This window comes from Capsicum annuum, chromosome 6 (genome assembly GCF_002878395.1).
Source record: "Capsicum annuum cultivar UCD-10X-F1 chromosome 6, UCD10Xv1.1, whole genome shotgun sequence".
Lineage (NCBI taxonomy): Eukaryota > Viridiplantae > Streptophyta > Magnoliopsida > Solanales > Solanaceae > Capsicum > Capsicum annuum.
Window position 1 is genome coordinate 189903716 of NC_061116.1, and position 15083 is coordinate 189918798.

The following is a 15083-nucleotide window of genomic DNA, read 5'->3' on the forward strand; positions in this document are numbered from 1 at the left end:
ATTTTTTGGAATTAAAATTTTAAGCTGATTGTCATAATGTTTGTAATCTTACTTATTTTTAATTTTTTTTTATAATAACTACAGACAAAAGTTAATCATTTTCTTAACGTAGTTATATTAATCACTTTGTTAGTTTATCTAGAATGGATAATAAATGACAGCGAGACTTCCGCTTTAAGTTTTGACTTCTATTTCAAATAATGTCGCATAAAACAATATCACTTAATATAACGACGTTGCATTTCAATATATTTATATTTAATTCTCAAACGAATTCATGCAATGAGGAGAAATAAATCATTTCATGTCATAAAGTTAAAACAAATAAGAAACAGTAATAATCAGATAAAATATATATTTTAAGTGTAGTTAAATGAACTAGAATTATTAGAACTCGTTCATAAACTACTACAATATGAAGTAATGAAGGGCAGTTGAACATTTCAAAAATGTAGAAACGCCACGCGCCTGAAATTCCATTAGAGCGGACTCGAAATTCCTAATTAAACTAAAATTGATTTCCTCCATACAATTCCGACCCTCAGCGGGATTCTCTTCACTATACTTAATTTACACCATTTATCTTTCTCCCAAAATAATATAATCTAAAAAAAATATAAATAGCAAAAGAAAAGAGCTACCAGTACACCCAAAAAAAAAAAAAAAAACACAACAACAAATATATCACTTGGTTGTTCTAGGGTTTCCCATAAGATCCTTTTTCCCTCTCTTCATTCGAACGAATTGCTGCTGTTTCGGTTGTTGTAGGGTTTCGATTTGTGTATGAATCTGTAGAACTTTCTAGAAGATCGAGAGAAGGATAACGGAGAACGATGGCGCCTCTAGAGAACGAGCTTGAACGGAAGATTGATGAAGTTGGGGATAAGCTTATGGAACATCCCGTTTCACTTGATGAACTATTGCCTATGCTTGACGTAAGTTTTTTTTTTTTTTTTGGTTGTGTAATTTTTGTTTCTAATTTTTTTATTTTTTGGATAACCGTGGTGTCCGGATTAACTTTTGCACACCTCGACTAAATCCACGTGATGCCTGATACCTCCCACAAGCAATCCACCAAGGCTAGGCGGATTTGAACCTGAGACCTTAGGTTCTCAACCTCACTTGGTTGATCACTAGGTCATACGTATGTTATTATTGTTGTAAATTTTGTTTTTATGTGTTTTGTTTTTGTTGTGCTTGTTTTGGTATGTGTATGGATGTGCTGATGTTAACGGTATTTGTTTATTTTATTTTATTTTTTTTGTTAGATGAAGGTGTATTTGGTGTGTTAAATTGCTTTATACGATTTTTAGTTACTTTTGAACTGTGTAAGATGTATTTGCTAAGTAGTTTAGGGTAGGGTTTTGATGTTTTGTGATATGTTTTACTTGAGTTGAGTGATTATTAGAAATAGCTTAGCGTGTATAAGGTTGCGTGCTGTACAAACCATCCTCTCGGTACGCCACGTCTGTGATTACACTTGTTATGTTGTATGCATTCAATGTGGTCCCTTGCATGTTGTATTCATATAGTGGGGCCACAAAGTAAGATATGGGAGGGTAGAGTGTACCCGGGTGTGATTACCCCCGTGTGATTACCCTTATTATGTATTGTCTACATTTAAATGGCCCCTTTTCTTTGTACCGATTGTAGTCCCACCACAAAGTGGGGCCACAAAGTAGGGTTTGGGGTGGTTAGAGTGTACGCAGACCTTACGATAGACACTTGGCACGTCTTCTCTTAGGATAATATTCTAATTCTTATTCTACATCGAGCATTTGAACATTGTTATCAACTTTTAATTTGTTGTTGTAACGAAGTAGCGGTTATCAACTTTTAATTATGCAAAATCTGAATTAAAATCTTTCTTTTATTGGGAACAACATCTCTACTCACAAGGTAAGGTAGTCAGGGGCAGACCCACTTAGTGCATAACGGGTGCTCAAGCATCCATTGACCGCTGCTCGAATTATACACATTTAAGTAGAAAAATACCAAAAGTGCTATATAAACCTAGGCGAGTACCCATGAGATGAAAGCGAGGTGGGTGTTTTGGTCTAGGGCGGAAGTTAAAGTTCTCTATTTTTTGGAAGAGATGCAAGATCGATCTCCATGAAAGATCTTTTTAAATTTAGCTGATTTTCTTATGTTTTAATCGTTTACATTGTTTTTCCAACTTTCTCCGGTGTTAATTCTCAACTTCTCTGTGTTGATTCTTACTTCTTTTGTATTTCTTGTTTCCTTTTCTATGCCATCTTTTCCTTTCATTTTTTTTAATTTGGAAAAACGAAAAAGGAAGGGGGGGAATCATTTGCACTGGCGTCTAAACATGAGCCTTCATTTTAATTCTTCAACTGAAAAGCAAATACTTTCTTACTTGTTGGTATGCCTTTTTGGGTTACTAGTATATGTGAAATATTATTCTCCTTTCTTCTTTCTTGAACCAAAGAACTCCTATTGGCTATTGCACTGAAGTGAAAATAATAGCTCTTCCGTTTTTTCTTGAGGATTTTTAGCTTGCAATTAGGCTCTTTGATTGGTACAAGTTTATGTTAAAGTGTGAGCACCCATAGTCATGAAATTCCGGATCTGCCACTGAAGCTAGTGTTTAAGGTTGTGTAACACCATCCTCCCTGACCCACTTGTGGGATTACGCTGGGTATGATGTTGTTGTTGTAGTTTCTCTTTCTTGTGATGTACAAGATGTCTTCTCCTAGGACTATATTCTAATTCTTACTCTATATCGAGCACTTGAGCTCTATTATCAACTTTTAATTTATTTTGATAGTGAAGTAGTGGCTATCAATTTTTAATTATTCAAAATAGGATTAAAAACCTCTCTTTATTCATTATCCTCTACCCTGCATGATTGCCATATGTTCTAGTCCTTTCCCTTTGTTTAATGTTAGTCCTTTACTTCTTTTCTAATTAAAATCTTAATGGCCTACATGTTCCTTGTGTTCCAATTTGTCTTTGAGTTGAACTATCCCGCTCATTGAAAGTACTGCTTTTAAAATTACTGCCTTTCCTGGTGTCTCTTCTAAATTTATTTTCGTATTAACTGGCTGTCTGTGGTTGTGAGTCTGGTTAAAACTATCTTGAAGCATTATGGTTTGTTGTGGATGGGCATTCCCGCTAGGCAACCCTCATTTTTTTTGCATCATGTGATGTATACATCAGTCTCATTCTTTTGATGTGATCCTAGAGTTTTGTGGTTTACTTTTGTCTTACACATGATCATGTCCATAGATAAATAATTTGAACATGATATAGTCGATTTAATCTCGGCATTTTCAGGTGGAGCTTTTTATTATTGATTTGGCTCTCAATAAGTAAAACATTTTTTTTCATCTGGAAAGTGCATCACAGCCTAATAATTCTCAGGAACGTGAAGTTGGGAAAATGAAAAAAAGGGAAAAAGTTCTTCCTCAAAAAAAAAAAAAAAAAAAGTAAATGGAAGAAGTAATTGATACTCTGGGCATTCTGTGGGGGTATTAAATGATTAGTCAACATTTAGGCTGAAAAGTTGGATTAGTTTGTGGGCATTCTGTTTGTTTGTGCGTTCTCCCTTGAGGTTCATTTGGTAGTGTTTGAAAATCCTGTTGGCTTTTCCTAGAGGGTTTCTCAAGGAGCAGAGTATGGACAATATTAATATTGGATCTGAAGCTATGATTTTCATATGCAAATGCCAAATGGTTTATTGATTTAACCCCTCTTAATTGCGAATCCGTAAGGAAATATGCTTACTTTTGTTGGGTGTAGTCCCTGGTGAAAATTTTTGCGTATGGTTTTGTGTTGTAGAGCAAAATATGATGGTGCTTCTTCATGGTCCTGGTTACAGAATGATTAACAGTAACAGTTCCAAATTTGGAACCATGAGTTTCCTAGAATATCCGTGATAACTTGCAGGTGCACATCACATATTCTGGTGATACGAATGAAAGCTTTTATGAATGTGAAAAGTTATGCCCTTTAGATTATTGTTTAGAAGATTTGGCTTGTGAGATTTATGCTGTCATAAATCTCTTAGAAAATACAAAAACCTTAGCCTTTGCAGCTAAAAATGGTGTCAGCTAATTGTCATAACTTCATAACATGATCTTTAGTGAAGGGCATCAAGTTGACCCTTGTTTTTTCCGCATTTCTTCAAGGGGATCATTGAGTAGGAGTTAGGGAGTTTTTTCTCTCAAACTTGTTTGGAATCATCGAGTTGGAATTTGTGTATGGTTGGTTACATGAAGAAAAGAAATGCTAGAGTTTATTGAACTATAAAAGGACAATGTAGTTAATCACGAGTCCCAAGTGTGTATTATTGCTTAGTTTTTGGTGTACCATAATCCACAAAAAGTGTTTTAGAGCTGGAGACTTCTGTTAACTTTATAGGTCCTTTATACTTGCGTACTGTTTTTTTGGATGTACTTTTTCCCATCAAGGATACCTGTTACATTGCCTGTACATAGTTTCTTAAAGCTGTCTGTTCAGAATGGTTTTCTAAAATTTGTTCTCTTCTAAAAGCATTAAAAAACAATCGTAGTGTTCTTGCTCATTTTCATTAGTTCTGTGAGAACTACTATTTATTGGAACAAGAGATCTCATTGCTTGGTTTCCTCTTTAAGCACAAAGATCAGTAAGAGAGTTGATATCTCTGATATGCATCAGGTGGTCATTCATCCTTGTCTTTGAGCTTTATTTAACCAGCAATCTGCTATTAAGACCTTGTAAACAGAGAATAAAAAGGAGAGCAGGAAGGTAATCCCTTCATGGTGCTGGTCCAGCATCATAAAGGGTGGACATCTATCAATGTATGCTTTTGGTAAAGCATAATAGAAGCTATTATATCCGTTACTTAGGAAGGTGTTGGGCTTACAGTTAATTTTGCTAAGAGCATACAATATTTCATTCACTGAAGCTCATGCACTGCCTTTTGCTTACCCAATCTTAATACTTTTGGTGTTTCCTCTCCTTTAAGCAAGCTGAGTCTTTCCTGTCAAAAGTGGAGCAATCACCGGGGAAGTCAATGCATGAAGCACTTTCTCCATTGATGAAGGCATTGGTTGCAAATGACCTCTTGAGGCATTCTGATGTTGATGTGAAGGTCGCAGTTGCTTCCTGTATTAGTGAGATAACTAGAATTACTGCACCAGACGCTCCATATGATGATGAGAAAATGAAGGTATGAGAAGTTGCTTTCTCATTGTTCTTCCATATATCAGCCCTTCAATAACATTTTCTATGATTGATACAGGATGTCTTTCAATTAATTGTATCATCCTTTGAGAATTTAAATGACAAGTCCAGCAGATCATATAATAAGAGGGTGATGATCCTTGAGACAGTGGCCAAGGTCAGGTCATGTGTTGTCATGCTGGATCTAGAATGTGATACGCTCATTACTGAAATGTTTCAGCATTTCATTAAAACTATAAGGTATTACAAATATATCTTAATTGTTCAACATTAATTTTGTTTCTATAATGTTTGGTTAATAAATTTCCTCATCAAAAATGTTTGGTTAAAGATTTCTGGAATGGTGTGTTTCTTCTTCTTTAGCATTTGTCATTAATCCCCAACTTCCATTTTTTTTTTTTTTTTGATAAAGCCCAACCTGGAGTGTTCTTAGACTTCAACATGGTTTTAGAGAATATATCTGAAGTTTTAATGCTTTACTTTCCATAGAAATGTGTGATTTATATTTTAAGTGGTGCTTTGTGTCTAGTTAAGAAGTCTTCTTTCCAAGCTCGGCAAGCATAATTTACAAGATAGACACTGTACTTGCAAATTCTTAAATTTGTAAGGATCTGATATTATATCTGAAATTATGAGGTAGAAACTTTACTAGACTTTCTAGAATCCTTGTAAGAATTTTTTTGAACTGTAAATATGGCTGAATTAACTGGAACCATTCTCAAAACAAAAACCTGAACCTCTGTCCCCTTGTGTTGTGTTTCTTCTATTTTTATGCTTTTGAATGTCTTGCAGTGCTAATAGGGTGCCTGTACTTGGGTTTCAGTTTGATTAGTGTGACTGTTTGTGGGCAGAAATGAGGATATCTGTTGGTTATCTGTTTTGATTATCTATATCCAATTTGATACATTTTTTGGAGTGCATTGAAATAATTTACCTCTAGTTTTAAAGAAATTTTTTCACTGATAAGTGATATGTCAGAATCACAGAGTTGTTTGAAGATATCTAACTGGTGATATTACCAGCAAAAAATCTGAAACTTCGAAAAAAAAATTGGGTAAGAAGTTATCTCTGGTGGGTACTTCTCTAGTTTTCTTATTGAAATAAAATTTACTTCTGAAAACAACAATCAGTTGAACATGTTTTTCTTTTCCTCGATAAAATATTTGAAAGATGCTCTCGGTAGCTATATTTAAAAAAGTAGCAAGTTGGTAGGTTTTGCATTTTAAAGATATTTAAAACCCGAATGAATGGCATGATTTTTCTTTCAACAGTGTACGTAAACCTATGAAAAATTAACCTTCTTCCAATACATTCATAACCATGTCTGCCCTAGTGCTCGCTTTGGGTTGTTAGTACACTTTTTTAATGAATTACTTGCTGCACTGGTTTAACTGTATGTGTTTGATTAAACATATCAATTAGATGGATAATGTTGATTATGCGATGCTGTGGCCCCTGTTCTCTACCACATGTGAGGCTCTTATTTTTTTATATGCTAATTTCTATTGAACATGTTAAGCTTGTAATAGTGTAATTACATGAATAGACTGTTTATTCACTGACTTTCACTTTCAGAGAGGATCACTCTGAGAGTGTTTTCCCATCCATGGTAACAATCATGACTCTTGTGCTGGAAGAAAGTGAAGAAGTACCCAAGGAATTGCTTACCCCTCTATTGACTAGTGTTATAAAGGACAGTGCGGTATGTCGTGTTTAAAGATATGATGCCATTCTTCTTACATTTTATACCTCTTAGGTCTCTCTAGTCTTGTGAAAGTGCTACTTATTAATAGTTTTGTTTCAGGAGGCCACACCAATTGCTAAAAGGTTGGGAGAGACGGTACTTGCAAACTGTGCAGCGAAGCTTAAGCCTTACTTGCCGCAAGCAGTAGACTCATTGCAAATCCCCTTGAATGAGTACGATAAAATTGTTACTTCAGTGTTGGAAGGGACTCTTCCAGCTGTTGATGGTATTAATGACAGTGCTCCCAAGGACCAATCGGTTAGTGAACTACTACCTCTAAGTTATTCTGTGTCTGAACTTCTGCTGCTGAACTGTTGCTGTATAGACGAACGTCAAGTCTAACTTCACATTTACATGTGCCTGCATAATCTAGTGAGTCTAAGATAATAACCTTTCTCGTGTTTTAAGTTCTGGGTTTAGTTAATAGCTGCTGGCCTTGGAGTGGTAATGAACCACATAGGTTTGTCAGTTTCTTTTCCAAGCAGAACTTGAGCTTCTTCCCTTTCTTGCGCTCTACTTCCATTATGCATGTGTGGAGACTGAATTGCTAGAAGAGTATATATCTCGATGTCTCCCCAAAACTGTCTGTGGTTGTCCATATTTTTGGATACAGTTACTGCTGAAATTCTGCTATTCCGTGGAAGATATCTAGCTATTTTGCATTGGGAGGGATAGTTAATATCTCGCTAATTTGCATTGACAAGGGATAGTTTCTTATGCATGACTTTTGGTGATAGACAGGGCTGCACAGCATGCCTTGCTTTCCCCCTTCAGTTGTATTGACTGTGTCCCTTTCACTTGTTATAGTGATTGAACATTTGGTAATATGTTTGTCAAAATAAAAATCGTCTTCTTCGTCTTTCCCATGTCAACCCGTCGCACATCAGGAAATGAAGCCGTTATTATCTTCTATTTTTTCAAGTGTTATTAGTTCTGACCTGTTATTGTTGGAATTTTTTTGGCATGAGTACTGCTTGAAGGTCTGGTGATATTTATAACTGCTAACAATGTAATTTACACCTATACCTTGCTCTAGAAATCTGATATTGATGTGTTTTCAAGGTCCCCAAAACCAATTTGGCTGGGCTACCTGAGAGTGTTCAGGCAACTCGGGTTGAGGCTGTGGATAAATTCTTTTGTGATTTTCTCAGACTCTCGTCTCAACTTTGTTGTAGATCGCATTGAATCCTTATCACAATTAGGATGGTGGGAGCAAAGTGGCTACAACATCTTCAGGCGTAGAAGGCTTGGGATGTGGTTTGGATATTATCTAGTTGTCGTTGGACAGAGAAAACATGTGCGAAATAATGAAATATTATTTGCAGATCTGTGCTTGTGTTTCAAATTTGTCCAGTGCTCAACCCCACTTAAAATAGATTATTTGAACTTGAGTAACTTGTTTGAGTATTTGAAGTGAAATAATGGTTCTCTTACAAAGGTTCAATTTTTTGCAAGTGAAATTGCAAAATTGCAACTTCATTATTGTTCAAATTCAACATCAAATGGCAATATTTTCATCTTCAACCAAACATTGTCTAAATGGGTCAGTTTTCTGAGTTGGTAAATCAGTGAACAACCTGATATTTTATATCAGATGCTGGGTGTTGAATTGAACATGTTAGCACCATAGTATGCTTACGGCCTGCAATTGTCATTGGCTGGCTGTCAGTTAAAGGTTTTAGTTGGAAACTTCTCTTGTTTGTACAGATGGCTGAGAGCGCAAGGGAGGAGGCAGGTTCGGAAGATGTTGATCCTGCTGTGAATGGATCTCCCAAGTCAATCACAAGTAATGGCGTCAGTTTGGAGAATGTGGGATTGGCTGCTGAAACAGAATCGTCGATGAAGGCTGGGGATCATGATGAGGTAGATCTGCATGATGCTTCAAAGATACCATCCAAATCTGAATCTGATGATTCAAGGGTTGAAAAATCTACGAAGTCAGAGTCCAAGTCAGAGCAACCTGCTAAGAAAAGAGGAAGGAAGACAAACTCTTCAATAAACTCAGCAGAATCTTCTCACCAAGCTTCTGAAGAAAGTGGTAAAGAAACAGAGAAACTTCAAGATCATCAGAATGATCAAAACAAAGATGACCAAAGATCAGCTTCTGAAGACCCAGCGGTTGAGCAGTGCAACTCGTTGGAGAAGGAACCAGAAACTACTCCTCAACACTCTGCGCCTAAAGAATCGGAGGAGGAAGTTGTGAATGTTGCTCCTTCATCCCTAGGTGAGAGCGTTCCTGATGAGAGTGCACCGAAGAAGGATGATCAGCCAAAGGACGACAGTTTAAATCAAGAAGAGAGTGCATCTGAGAAGGAATTTGAAGCTGGAAGTGACTTGGAAGCTAAGCAGGCGAGGCGCTCTTTGAAGAAAACTCCTTTAGAGCCTTGTCGTAAGGAGAAAGGTGGATCCACCAGTGATACAGAGCTTAAAAAGCAGAAGCAATCGGGTAAGAAGATTGATACCAAAAATAAGAGTCAGGTTGGTCCATCTGTGAGAAATAAAGAAGATGGCAAAAAGCGTGGACATGGAAAAGCTAGTCTGGTAAAAAATTGCTGAATCTTTTAGTTATTATGATTTTCAAGATATTTATCTCTCCTCGGCGTGACTTCATCTCCCTGTTGGACTGCCAATTTGTGTTCATGTACGTCTTATCTGTACTCAATTTCACTGTGCAGGAGACGGTGCCTTCACAAGAGTCTCCTGGTCACTCTGTTAAACAGGATGAAGATAATGAAGTGGAAATCCCCAGGACTACTGTAAAGAGAAAACGTTCTTCAGGAAAGGGCAGGGTAAACATTTTCCATTATTGGTTTCATGTATAATGCACATTTTATTCCAGATACTATTGTGATAGGCAATGCTCGTTTTCCTGTTTGTCCAATTCTTACACCTGAGCCTGTTTGTCTTTACTTTCGGGTTAGACTTACCTGGCCATGACCCTCCATGTCTGTCTCATCAGTTGTCATTTTGTTGTGCAGGGTAGTAGGCAAGTTGTGCAGGAGAGAGCACCTACGCCAGAGTCTCCTGATAACTCTATTAAACATGAAAGTGATGAAGATGAAACACTCATGACAAGTGCAAAGAAAAGGGCTTCTTCAGGCAAGAACAGGGTAAGCATTTCAAATCACTGTTCATGTTTTACCCATTTTTATCCTGTGGTTGTTTTGATGCTAATGTTCTGTTGTTCTGTGCTATGGTTGTTCTATTTTGAAATTGGTAGTTGTTTTTTAGTTGATCAGTTCTTCCAATTGATTACTGTTATGAAGTCAATAGTGGTTATAGCAAGTAAGTATCAAATTACCATTTATTGCAACATGTTTAGTGCTAGTATACTTGTGTTGCATTTTTCCTATGAAACAGAACCAACTAATTTGGAAAACTGAAACTAGATTTTTGCGTGTTTTTAACAGCTGCTTGTGTTCCAAAAACTAACATTGGTATTTGGAAACAACTAATGTCAAGTGCATATGTTACCTTAATCTTGCTGACTGCGAATTCAAAAGCTCCCCCTCTTCCCTCTCCTTCCTCTTTTTGGCAGGGGCAGTACTACCTTATTTTTTCCTTTGTCCTCTTCTGTGTTACTGGTGTTCTTGGACACTCATTTTTGATTGCATGTCTATATTTAATGTAGTGAGGAAAGCTATCTTGACGACCTGTTTTATTTAGATGAAATCCACTTTGCTTCTAGAGTACTCCTGTGTGATTAATCAATGAAATAACTAATCGCACAGTGCCACTATACTGCTATTACTTGTCAGGTAACAGAGGCTGTGCAAGGTGGTAGGAACCTGGTTGGTAAAAAGATCAAAGTCTGGTGGCCTTTGGATGAGAAGTAAGTGTTCATCTTCTATTATGCTGCGGAATAGAAGATAAGTTCATTTCCTGTTCATCCCTTGACCTGATAGTTTGGAATTACTGTCATATTTAGTTCACTGTATTCGAGCAAGTAAGTTCTCCAGTTCTGTATTAGTTGGGACATTTTTATCTGCATTAATGTATGTTATATCTTAGGAATGATAGCCCTATTTCAGCTTCAATATGGCTGCTAAGCATAGTTATGCTTCTTGGGAAAGGAGAATGCAAGTCGAGGATACCTCCAGATATGAATTAGAATTATTTGCTAATACTGATTTGTTGTCCCAGGTTTTATGAAGGCATTGTTGGCAGTTATGATTCTTCCAAGAAGAAGTTCACAGTGAGTGCTGTTTGTTTTCTGCTGCATGAAATAGAATTGTCTCTTATATCTGATCGAAATTTTCTTATTAGGTTAACTATGTTGATGGGGATGTAGAAAAAATCAATCTCTCGAAGGAACGCTGGCAACTTGTTGAAGATGATAATATTTCAGAAGAGGTTAGTTACCGATTATATATGCGTTTAATATGGTTCTAATATGGTTCTGTTTCTCTGACACGTTAGTGTATGCATTTATTGACAGGAGCAAGTAGCAAGTGCTGATGCAGCTTCTGAAAGGTAAGCATAGCCATTTATCGCCTTTTTCTTAGTTGGTTTTCAAGCAGTTAGTCACACCTGGAGATGCTTACTGGATTGATCTAGGAGATCTGAACTCTCTCCTTATTGAAATCCTCCTGCATTTTTTCATTTAAGATTGTATTCCAACTGCTTATTTACCACTCAGTTATATGTTAATATGTCTCGACTGATGAAACAATAGAAGATTCTTATTTTTTTCTTTTTGAAGCTTTGATGCTATTAGGGTTTGATATCTTTATCCGGTCCATAGCTTCAATTTTTCCTGTGATACATGATGTGTTTATGAATCAAGTAGTCTGATCGTATGGAACTTGAAGGTAGCTTACAATCCATTTTTACATTATTCCATGTGATGAAGCAGCAATTTAGTGACTTATTTATTTCATGGAAATTGTTCTTGGTACTGTTGGATGAGCTAAGTAAGACCAATGCTCAATTTGATGTGTTTACTCATTGTGTTATTATGTTTGGAGTTTCTGTAATCGTGATATATTCTCCCCTCCCTCCTTAATCTCTCTATATGTAGCATTACTTATCATTCATCCTATCCATTGTGTTAAGTAAGAAAGGACTGAAATCTTCTAATAAAGTACTGAAATTTCACTTCTTAATATTCTAGCGGTATATGACTATACTTTGTGCGACTTTTGACTCTGTTTTTGATATGGCAGTCATAAGAAGAAAAAACCTAGAAATACTGAACCATCATCAAAGCACGAAATGGAGGCTACACCCAAAAGGTTGAATAATCTCCTTAACCATGTGTTTCTGTGACGTATTAACATGAAGTTTTGGAAGTCTAATGGTTTCAATGATGGAACTCTTTTTGCAGCAAGTCAAAAGACACAACAAAATCTGGACAGAAATCCAAGGGTAAGCTCAACTTGAAAGACAGCACCTCAAAATCTGGTGGGAGAACTGACGACACAATCAGCAACAAGTCTGGGGCCCAATCTAAAAAGAGCACGGGCAAATCTGTTGATACTGAAAAGCTATCTGCCAGGTCGAAAGATGTTAGAAGTACTCCAAAATCCAAGTCCAGGCAAGACACTCCATCAACGACAGCCAACAAATCCAAGCAAGAAAGTGTTAAAGCTGCCATGAAGTCCAAAAATAAAACCTCCCAAAGTGGTGGCAAGCCCAGTGCCAATGGCAAGGAGAAGTTAAAATCTAGTTCGTCAAAGGTTAAAGAGAGTGAGAACCCGAAGGAAAGACCTGATAGCAGCATCAAGGAGAAATTCTCTAGCTCATCGAAGGAACGGCAAAATGAGACAAAGAGCGGGAAGAAGCGAGCGAGAGGAAAAAACTGATTATTTGTTGCACATGTTGTAATAGTGGAGCACCTCTTTTAGTTGCTACTTACATACCTGGACCCGTGGTGGCTCATTGAAGAGGCTATGGTGCCTAATATGCCTTGTATACTATTTGCTGTGTGGCACAATCTAGAGGCGCAGCTTGCGAATGCTCGTCTTAGGTTCTTGGGTACGGTGGTGTTAGGTTTCTGAGTAGGGTCTTTCAGTGTTTAAATCATATTGGTAGAGATGTAATTGGTTAGATTTATCATTTTGGCTTCTAGTTGTATTTACTTATATACTTTTAGCCCTTTAGCACATGAAGAAGATACCCTGTTGATGAGGATTTTATGGTTGTGTAAGCTGATCATAAATTACTTCTATTTCTCCTCGCAGCTGGTCTTCCAAAGCAGGCTCTTATATGATTGGGAGAAGATGCATAATTTATTTGATGGTACTAGGTTAGCTTGCTGGATTCTGGTGGCATATGGTATATGAATGAGCCTTTAACTTATTCAATTCTACTCCTGTTCCTATTTGACATAAACCCACTCATCTCATTTACTCTTTAGACCATCAGTTTTCCCCGGCAATAGCCACCTCATGGTGAGTCTCTTCTCAACCTGCCCTCGAAGGCGAGTGTTACAACAGTACCTCTATAGTGACATTATTTGTACCATTGTGTGTTTGTTTTTTACTGTTATTGGAACTGCTATTATAGCATACATGTAATGTAGCATAACATGAAAGATTGACTTAATGGAAAAATATGGTTAAATATAGTTGACGTAAATAAACCCACACGTCTACTCTTAAGACCCATCAATTTTTTCTGGCCATTACATCTCATGTGAGTAGTCCCTTCTACATCCAGACCTCAAAAGGCGAGTGGTATAACCTCTCTAGAGCAACATTATTTGACCCTATGTTTAACTGTTATTATGAAATGCTATTATAGAGAACATGTAATGTAACATTACATGAAAGATGAACTTCATTGAAGAATATGATTATTATAGTCATATGTTTTAGAGGATGATCGTTGCAAGGAGGTTTAGTTGTACGAACCTAAAGCATCTAGTTAAACCGAAACTCAGTTCAAATATGGATTGAAAGAGTTACCTACAAGGGAGAGAGTATGAGCATTTGTCCAAGTTACACATTTGCTCAGTTAGTTAAAAATAATTACCTTCGGCAGTCAAATATATAAAACATATTTGTTGTCCGGTGTAAGACAAATTTTGAGAAAATGGTCAAAAGCCGCCCCCCCAACCATAAAAAATATTTGTTGTAGGGTGTAAGACAAATTTTGAGAAAATGGTCAAAAGCCCCCCAACCTTTATCCCAAATCCTAACTACACACTTAATCTTTAAAGGTGACCTATTATCCTCCTAAACTATTTTAAAGTGAAATTATTATCCCCTGAACTATTTTAAAGTGGAATTATTACCCCCGAAAACTAACAACCAGTCATTTGGAATGTGGTATGATGCACGCGTTGCCACGTCATGCCACGTCATTTTTTTTTTTTTTACTCTAAAAATTAATTATTTAACTTTATTATTTCCTTTTTCTTCCCTATTTTTCATTTTACTCCATTTTCTTCTTCAACCAATTTCATCTTCTTTGGTCAAAAGTAGAATTCTTGGGAAAAAAATAACGGATTAATGAAGTTCTTGAATGGCGGGTTAATGAGGTTCTTGAATGGCGGATTAATGAAGTTCTTGAATGGCGGATTAATGAAGTTCTTCAATCCAATTTCATCTCTTTTTTATCAAGATCGCCATTAATGGCAAATTCTTCCCCATTGTGAAAATTCAAAGCTTTGAACTCGCCATTAATGACGGATTTTGAGTAAAAATAGAGAAAATCAGAGAAATGGGTTGAGAATTATACGTGGGTTATGTTGAAAATTATATATGGCATTGTGAAAATTCGAAACTTTGAGCTCACCATTAATGACGATCTTGAGCAAAAAGAGAGGAAATCGAAGTTCTTGAATTTTTTCAAGTTTTTTGAATCGGAGTTCCTCAACTTCCTCATTCAAGAATTCATTAATCGGAGAAATCTTATTGTTTCCTTAGTTCAAGTGTTTCTTGGTTTCGATTTCGGAGCAAAAAGAATTTCTTGGTTTCGGAGAAATCCATTAATGAGGAAGATGAGGAACTCCATTAATGAGTTCTTGAATTTTTGTTTTGAAAATGAGAAGAAGAAGACATGACGTGACAATTAGAATTCATTAAAAAAAAAAAGTAATAATTTAAATATTTATTATATTATTAAAAATAATGACGTGACAATCAGAAAAATAAAGAATTTAAGTGAAATTGGTCAACTGACGCACCCAGGGGTGGGTGTTGTCACG

General features: G+C 36.4%; 1 protein-coding gene across 1 annotated transcript; it reads left to right on the plus strand.

Annotated features, from left to right (window-relative positions):
• Nucleotides 1–441: 441 nt before the first annotated feature.
• LOC107872835 (sister chromatid cohesion protein PDS5 homolog C) lies at nt 442–13100 on the plus strand. Its single transcript, XM_016719456.2, has 14 exons — nt 442–935; nt 4970–5173; nt 5246–5427; nt 6763–6889; nt 6992–7189; nt 8639–9472; nt 9607–9720; nt 9910–10041; nt 10690–10763; nt 11075–11126; nt 11198–11284; nt 11370–11404; nt 12097–12165; nt 12258–13100. The coding sequence occupies exons 1-14, from the start codon at nt 834–836 to the stop codon at nt 12733–12735; spliced, it is 2688 nt and encodes an 895-aa protein (XP_016574942.1). The 5' UTR covers nt 442–833; the 3' UTR covers nt 12736–13100.
• The last annotated feature ends 1983 nt before the right edge of the window (nt 13101–15083 follow it).